Source organism: Rosa chinensis, chromosome 5, assembly GCF_002994745.2.
Source record: "Rosa chinensis cultivar Old Blush chromosome 5, RchiOBHm-V2, whole genome shotgun sequence".
In the NCBI taxonomy this organism is placed as follows: domain Eukaryota; kingdom Viridiplantae; phylum Streptophyta; class Magnoliopsida; order Rosales; family Rosaceae; genus Rosa; species Rosa chinensis.
In genome coordinates this window covers 7,991,116-8,000,169 of record NC_037092.1, presented here as the reverse complement: position 1 = coordinate 8,000,169, position 9,054 = coordinate 7,991,116, and the positions used below count along the sequence as shown (strand labels likewise).

The following is a 9,054-nucleotide window of genomic DNA, read 5'->3' as shown; positions in this document are numbered from 1 at the left end:
TTTACTTGTAATTTTAGATGCAAATGTTAGTAGACTTTTGATATTGTTTATGATTTTACTTTGATAATGTCAGAAAGAAAAAGAACTCATAAATGAAATCGCTAAACGATTTTTATTTTTTACTAATGAATAACTTATCGGCAAATACTGCGAAGACATTCCGACTACCGACTGTTGGGATGGCCTTCTTAAGCTTTGATCTCAACTTTTCTAACCGTGTGGGGAGTCAAATCGGCGTGATGATCAATCAAAGAACCCATTTTCTTACCACTTTTATATCCCCTCATTCTTGATCATGCATTATTGTCACAATCAACTACCATGTTGATAATGTGTGATCAAGTTCGTTGAGTTAACATATTTATGAAATGATCGATTTTTCTAAGTTTGTTGATCGAAAGATCGATTAGGTTGTGCTTGGTGCTGGTCAGGATGAATCAAAGGTCACACACATTAGGTTAACTGATGACCATTCATCCAATTTTTATGTAATTTAAAAGTTGTTAGTTATACAAAACTTTGTTTAGCATATATGAATCATGAACATTGTGTTACAACTGGCAAGTTTATTTTAGAAATATGAGATTTTTGTATACAGATGATTAGGAATGTAATTTAATTGGCCAAAAAAAAAATACGATTCGAGGTATTGGAGAAAATTAATAGTTATTAGTAGACTGCGTGTTCTAACCAACAAATGAAGAATCTTCCATCCTATACTCAGAGGCAGGGCTTTACTCGAAATTAGAGCCAATTCTACGTAGAGTTGCAAGACTTTTGTTTTCTTTTGTCCAATCCAGGTTTTCGGGTTTCCGGGTTAAAATGCCTGAGCCTAGTTGCATGTGCAGCATATGTTGCTGATCTAGATGTAACTTTCTTGCCACCACTTTGCGCGATGACGTAACCATGGCGGTTCTCTATTGGCGTTCTGCTACCAATTCGAATTGTTGGTGGCCCGATGAGGAGGAGCGCCTTAGGAACAGCTGGTGACAGCGATGATGGTGGCTTGAAGTATTTTGGCTAGAAGAAAGCACATGCAGGTTTAGAGGCGTTCCTTGGAATGGTGGTTGTCGAATTGTACTACGGTGATTTACTGGAGATTGCAGCTAGGTAGAGTGTACGGCAGGGTTGCAAACTTGCAATGGCCTTATAAGATTGCAATGGCCTTATAAGATTGTTCAAACTATATATGTTTCAAAACATATATTTAGGACCGAACACATGATCAATTTGCAAATTCGTTTTGGAGATTAGTTTTTTTGTTTTTTGTTTATTACTTTGGCAGTTATTAATTGAGAGTAACTTTTTGTACTCATTCTTTGTCGAAAAAACCTTTTTGTACTCATTTAATCTGAAATTAAAATTGATTGGTTTTCTATATTTTCATAAATTCTTAACAAACTAGTTTGGACATAATTATTTTTGTACTCATTTACTCTTAGCTAGATTTGCTTTAATTTTGGACACAATTGTTTTTGTCTCCCAATTGGCCTTCCATATTTGTTTTCTTGTTATCTTCTTTAATCGGCAACCTTCTATATATAAGTATTATATGTGTTTACCAGAATGAAAACATTAAGGGCACGTTTACTTACTTGGAATGAGAGGGAATGATTACGGGGTAAAAACATTCCTGCGTTACACATAAAGGAATCGAAATGATTCTGGATAAAAAAATTCATGCGTTTACTAACACATGAAGAAATCAGAATGGATGTACGTCTCACCTCCTTATCAGGAATCGATTCCTGAATACTAAGGAATTTGATTACGAAGGGGGAGATGAGTTTAGGAATCAATTCTCCGAATTTGATTACGGATTCCTTTCTTCCCCCATTTCACTTGTCTCCGATTCATGATTATTTTCCATTTCAAGTAAGTAAATATGCCATTATTGTAAAATATAAAGGTATAAACAGATGACTGAATATGCTAATATCAAATCCCAAGCATATATAATTTGTTATTGAAAATTCGGAAAACTTACAATCCTCTTCTTCTTCTCTCCAAAATTATCTCTGTCAAATATATATATAACTATTTCTTTTCACAATAGTAGACGACGAGGCTTCGAAAGTTGGTAATTTTGATTTTGTTTTGTGTTAGTCAAAGTAGAACGTTCTTAGTCAAACAAAATTAAACTAATATGGAATCCGATTTGACTGTTAGCGAAAAACTCACTCAAGACTAAACAGGGTAACCAAAAAACCAAACCCTGAATGCATGGATATTCAAGTTTAACAAGAAAACCCCACAACCAAAGCAACCGCCGCTAAACAAACTCACCCGCCCTTGGCTCAATCATTAACAGACCTCTCAGCTAAGCCGCGTCCATCTAAAACAAACGTTTAAAAACCCTCCCACATTCTTGAAATCTCAGATTCCCAAAACATTTCACTGCTTCAATCCTTTTCACTCTCAAAAGATAAATTCACAAAGAGCTTTATTAAAAAAAAAAAAATCACAAAGAGCAATTTAGAGAAAATGGTGTCCAAAATAATGAAGATTAGGGCTGGCAAGTTTTCATCCATCAAGAACCGCGACGGCATAAGGCGGCACCACCGCCGCAACTCCTCAGTAAAGAAGGCAGCCGCCGACTCCAGGTCGTGCTTGCCCGCACTGGCAGCCACAAATGCAGCTTCGAGATCCTAACCCGAACCCAAACTCCTGACCCGGCCTCGACGCCGGACCTCAAACTACACGCCCCCCACTCCCGCCGTTAACTTCACAGGAGAAGAGAACCGTGTTTCTCGACCTGGACGAAACACTGGTACACACTGAGGCCACAGTGCCCCAGCGCTTCAACTTCGTCGTCCGGCCCATTATTCGTGGCACCAAGATGACCTTCTACGTGATCAAACGTCCCGGCGTTGACCAGTTTTTGCAAAGACTGGCAGAGAAGTACGAGGTGGTGGTATTCACGGCGGGGATGAGAGAGTACGCCACGCTGGTGGTGGACCGACTGGACAGGCAGGGCGTGATATCCCACAGCCTCTACCGCGACTCATGCAAGGAGATGAACGGAAGGTTAGTGAAGGACCTGTCCGGTTTGGGACGTGACTTGCGGCGAGTGGTGATCGTGGACGATAATCCCAACTCGTATTTCCTCCAACCGGAAAATGGGGTTCCGGTCCGGCCGTTCGTCAATGACATGGGGGACGGGGAGCTGGGGAGGTTGTTGGTGTTTTTTGAGGGAGAGGGGTCACGTTGTTCTGAGGACATTAGAGATGCTGTGAGGGAGTATGTTCATGACAAAGGATGGGTTTCCGATGATAATGACGATGACGAGAATGATGAAGATGATGATAATGGTGGTAGTGATAATGATAATGATGATTAGTTGGAGACTGGGAATGGAAAGTCTACTAATATTGCAGTACCAACAACCATTAATTCATCAACACCATGCTGCTTGATTAGTCTGCATGAATATTCTCCGTCGGGAAAACCAGTAGCTATGGAGAGTTGGATGAAGATGGTGATCTTAGGCAGTTTGGTATTGAGCTTTATCAATGTAATTTTTTGCTTTCGGGCATTTTTGTAACATGAATGGAAATCAAAGAGTTGAAAATTTTTATAGATTTTTTCATTATACGAAGTAAAATCTATAAATTGAACTAAACAATTCACGTTACATATACTAATATACACTAAAATAAGTAAAATTCGCAGTTTGGCACTCCTAAGTCTCAGATCTATTCTAAAAAAAAAAGTCTCAGATCATTACACAAACAAGCAAGTCTCTCACTTCCTCTTATGCAGCATGCTAAAAGAAAATAGATAGATAAATAAAATCATTAAGCGTGACCGAGCACACTAATATCCTAAACTCAACCATTATTACGTACGTGCAGGGTTTTGTAGACCTTGGTGCAAACAAATAAAAATTAAAGATTTGCATATATAGCTTGAGGTTACAGAAAACATACTGGTGAATTTGATCGCAGTTTTGTAGCTATAGGTTTGATTATATGTATATATAGCAAGTCATGTAGTTCGTGATAATCTAATCAATATATTCCTTCAAGCAGTTCTGTTGATTAATATAATGGAATTGCAAAATCTCTCACATCGATCATGAGCAGCATTCTATTGCTGATAACCTTAACCTTGCGAATCTAGCTTTATTTTGGTATCGATCTTCTATTATGGAGTCCCTCGTCATGATGCTTCTAGGTTTTCCAGGCTAAGCAAGGGAGTATTTCTGCAATTACAACCTTAGTCATCATGTCTTCTACTTATTCAGAGTCAAATTAAATTAGAAATTTTTTAAATATAAATGAGATATCTATATATTAAATAAAGCATTGTTGACGACTTGATAAAGAAAAGAAAAGGAAATAAATGAGAACTTCTATTACTCTTTTTTTTTTTTTTTTGAATAAAAGGCTGGTGCGGCTGCCCTCAAGTTTTGATTAATGAAACTGTCAAATACAAAGGGGGACATTGAGCCTAAACCCTTGATTACAATAAGCGTCTAGAGTAATTTCCGAAATAATATCAGAAATCTCTACATGAGACTTATATTCTAACAAGCACCAACTAGAAAAAAATGCACAAATAGCTACTCAATTTACATTAACATAGCAGTAACACAGCGGAAAGATAACTTGATATATAACCAGATTACAACATAGCATAATTACCAGCTTTAGTACAGTTTTCCTCTTATGTTGCTGTTGGGAGACTAGATCCAACGACACTTAGTCTCACAATGCCACTAGGCGGTAACTACTATTTGACAAAGCAAGAAAACCTTCTCCTACCCAGAGCAGACAAAACACTTTGAGTGCATACATAGGCCTACCCAAAGCAGACAAGACACTTCTATTACGCTTAATAGTATGATATATGTTCTGAAATATTGTAGAGTTGAACTTCTACCGGTAATCATAAACCGTACATATATAGAATGTTTATGGTTCATTATAAAGTTTTTAACACATCACGCAAAAACCAAAAGCAAAAAACCGCACCTAACCAAATCAACAACATAGCCTTAGCTTCGGTTCCGAACCTACCTGACGACCGTTGCACCGAACCAAAGTTTAAAAACTCCCCCAAACCTCATTTTCTCAATACCAATTTTCAAACTGCAACCCTTCTCTCTCTCTCTCTCTCTCTCTTCTCTCTCGATTTCAAATAAACCAGAGAAAAAATGGTGGCCAAGTTCATGAAGAAAAGCCCAAGCAAGTCCATCGCCACCAAGCGCCGTCACCACCGCCGGTCCGCCGCGAAGAAAGCTGCGACCGCCGCCTCAACCGCCGTCCTCTCCTCGCTGATCACTTGCCAGCGCCGCCTCATCAAGCTCTTCAACAAACTAGCGCGTGTCGGCACGCCCAACCGCCACAAAGGCTTCAAGATCCTCAAGAAGACAACCGCCCAAACCCCCGACCCGACTCGACCCGAAGAAGCCCCGGTTTGCCGCGCCCTCTTCTTCGCCGGAGGCCCGCTCCCGCCGCAGATTTTGCCGGAGAAGAGGACGATCGTCCTCGATCTCGACGAGACCATGGTCCACTCGCAGGCCGGATCGCCGCCGGAGAAGTACGACTTCGTCGTCCGGCCGAGGATCGACGGCATGGTGTTGGATTTCTACGTTCTGAAGCGGCCCGGAGTGGACGAGTTGCTGGAGAAGCTCGGCGAGAAGTATGAGGTGGTGGTGTTCACGGCGGGGCTGAGGGAGTACGCTTCTTTGGTGCTGGACCGGTTGGACCGGAAGCGCGTGATATCCCATCGCCTGTACCGCGACTCGTGCAAGGAGGTGGATGGGAAGTTCGTGAAGGACTTGTCCGGCTTGGGAAGGGACTTGAGGCGCGTGGTGATCGTGGACGACAATCCGAACTCCTACGCGCTTCAACCGGAGAATGGGGTACCGGTCCGGCCGTTTTTGGATGACATGGCGGACCGGGAACTGGGGAAGTTGGTGGAGTTTTTTGAAGGGGAGCAGTGTGGTTGCTGTGAGGATATGAGGGATGCTGTGAAGAACTATGTTGCTGCTGCTGGGGAATGTGTTGCGAAAAATGACGAAGAATTCGCAACTTTGCAGACTTGATTTCTTTGTTTTCTCCATTGATTTTCTGTTGTGTAAAGTTGAACAGGCATGTTCAACTTCGATTTGAATTAATTCTGAGTTCTCATTCAGATCAGTTGCCACAAAGGGTTTATGGTTTAAGTAAGTTTGTTCAATTTGTGATTGAGATCGATTGAGTACAATATTAATCCAGGCCAAGCTTATCGAATCTGTGTATTGTCTACTGAATTGTATATACTTAAATACTAGTACGTACTATTCTTAAGTAACATGATACAGTGCGGACACAGTGTATCGGATATACAGAATAATCTTTCGTAAGGTAGAATAACGATGCCTAGTTTGGTAGCCAGTTCTTGCTGCTGTTGGCGATGCATGAAGTCTTCGAGTAGGAACATTTGCTAGCGGAGTTGTGATCTGAGAAATCATCAAAAGATTGGATGAGGCTTTGGCTTTCTGTTTGTGATGCTGATCAGGTACTGACTAGTCACTACTCACTACTAATGCTGCTGAAGTGTTGCTATAGCTATATATAGGAAGTTGTGAATTTGTTACGGAATCCACATACCTCTCCTGCAATATAGGTCTTCGAAGCCCTGGATATATGGACAACCTCACATTCTTCTGCTTTGATTCACCAACCGATCTCCGAAGGTAGTTCCTGGATAAGTCTTTAGAGTAAGAAGAAATTTTAACCTCCACGGGAGCCAAGCTGTAATTAGTTTTTGTCACTTTGATTCAACCAACAGGATCGCTGTTGTAAACGTCTTTCGTTTATCCTTTTACCTGAAACTTAATAGCTTAACTAACTGCAACCATCCCACATTATGATCGAGTTGTAACCATGTACAAGACTCTTTTTTGGTTACATGGGGGCGTTAAAACCCTGTAAAAAAGTCTAAATGATCATTTCTAAACTCATTTCAGTTTTGCATTAAATTAAAAATAGTCTTTGCCATCAGCATTCCTTTTTAGCTTCTTGCATCGCACCTTACAAGTGCGTAAAAAATTATAAAAGTAGTTATGAAGTAGAGGTCATGGGTTCAAATCGTGACACATATTACTTAAAAGGACAATCTGTGGCATCACTAGCCTATGCCTTTAAGAGTGCAAACATATCAACTCCTACTATAGAGGAGCTACCCCCTTTTTTTTGGGTCTGAATAGAGGAGCTACTTGCTAAGCTATTGCAGGGTTCAAAACTTCAAATCTAGCTTTGCCAAGGAAATGAAATCCCTCAAGCATCTTCATGAGGGAACTGTAAAGTCCAAAAATTCGACAACCTAATTTCCTAAAATGAAGTCTCCTTCCTTCAACAAAGTCCTAAACTAAATTATCCATCACACCTTGTTTCTCAACTTCCATGCTGGTCGAAATCCAAAGACTGGTCTTTTCTGAAACAAAGTCCTCAACTACTTAAACCCTCGAGCATCTTCAAGAGAAGAGCTGTAAATCCGAACATTCTAAAAACCTAAATGCCCTACAATTTAGGGTCTTTTCTAGAACAAAATCCTCAGCTAAATTAGCCAGGCAAGATCAGTAATCACACTCTTTAACAACAATTCATTAACTCTCACATACATTGTAGCAACAAAATTTGCACAAAGTGCCACAATCTTTACGCCATGAAAGTAAAAATCAGTTGAATTAATTGCACAAACTGAAGCACAGTCATCACAAATTAGCTGAATTCACAACACGTACATCATATACTGATGAACATAACTCAATGAACAAACAACAACGCATACTAGTCGATTCCGAATAAAGCGAAAAGATTTGAACAACAACTTAGTAAACAAACTCAAAATGCAAATCATAGTAGCTCAAAATTTTTGGCTGAATCGGATCAATTTGCAAGTGAAGACCTGAGGGGGCAATCGCAGAGCCTCGGACTTGGGGAAGCACAAGTCGTCGAGGGACTCGCTGCGGCACCACCGGCACTTGGGGTTCTGGGAGCACTGCGCTTCCGACGACATGTCGCAGCAGCTGGGGATCTGATTCTTAACCAACCGGATCCGATTCGCAGATCCGCCGGAGAAGGTTGATAAGACGAGGATGAGGAGGAGCAGGAGGACTGGGGCGAAGCCCTTGAGTTTGGGAGTTGAAGTGGAAGTCTTGGCGGTGGTGGTTGCCGCCATTGGAGGCTGTGTTTAAGTTCGTCTCCGCCGCGTCGCTTGCTCCGATGTTGGCAAGTGTAGAGAGTTCAATGACTTTTTTCGGACAAAATAGTGACTCTTTAACTATAAATGTCAGACCTGAGATAATTGATTTTTTACTATTTATTCTCTTTCTTGGCCCCAAAAAGAAATTATTTAATGCTACTAACTAGTTATCAGAACAACTTAAATGAGCAAAAATTTAATAAAATTCGTAGTAATTCGAGTTGATTTAAAGAAAATAAAATAAAATAACTTAATTTATCATGTTTGAAGATTGAAAATTAATTGTTCGGTGTTTCTAACCAGTTTCATAATTTTAATCAATACAGTGGTTTAGAGGTAAGCATTTTTCAGTAATCGACAACATCTAAACTTCAACATTAGTTTTTTAGTTTGCTTCAATTATCAGTTTAGCCTCTGATAAATAATGGTGTAACTATTATTACTGATTTCTTTTTCTTTTTCTCTCTTCACTCTGAATCTCTAATAATGTAATTTAGGTATCAAATATGCTGTTTGACGTTGGGCTCAAACATAATCTACACAAAGCAAGAAAATATTTGTATTCCATGAGACTATAGTTATTAACGGTGTTGATATTTTAAAATTTAAATTTAATTTATTTAATTCGAGAGTTATCACTAACACCTCGAACTGGATAGTAATTTTTTTTAAGTTTTCTTTTCCGATTCTTTTTTTATCGCAAGTGTTTTTTTAATTGCGTTAGCGAGTTATTAATACAATTAGTATTAGAACCACGATCTTCTAATAAAAGTGAAATAAAAGTACTAAATGTAATTTCGAAATAATAATTAATCAATTTTCGTGAAGTATAAACTAAATAAAACTCGGAAAGCAATA

General features: G+C 39.5%; 2 protein-coding genes across 2 annotated transcripts; both read left to right on the top strand.

Moving 5' to 3' along the window:
- Window positions 1–2,671: 2,671 nt before the first annotated feature.
- LOC112203047 (CTD small phosphatase-like protein) lies at window positions 2,672–3,371 on the top strand (the record flags this gene model as incomplete). The annotated part of the gene is made up of 1 exon (XM_024344074.2): window positions 2,672–3,371. A coding segment is annotated over one exon (669 nt), but the record flags the coding sequence as incomplete, so codon positions are not given.
- A 1,729-nt stretch (window positions 3,372–5,100) lies between these two features.
- Window positions 5,101–6,157, top strand: LOC112167355 (carboxy-terminal domain RNA polymerase II polypeptide A small phosphatase 1). Its single transcript, XM_024304368.2, has one exon. The coding sequence runs from the start codon at window positions 5,159–5,161 to the stop codon at window positions 6,050–6,052; it is 894 nt and encodes a 297-aa protein (XP_024160136.1). The 5' UTR covers window positions 5,101–5,158; the 3' UTR covers window positions 6,053–6,157.
- The last annotated feature ends 2,897 nt before the right edge of the window (window positions 6,158–9,054 follow it).

Coding starts and splice junctions, on each gene's coding strand:
- LOC112167355 (XM_024304368.2), top strand. CDS start 5,159: ATGGTGGCCAAGTTCATGAAGAAAAGCCCAAGCAAGTCCATCGCCACC.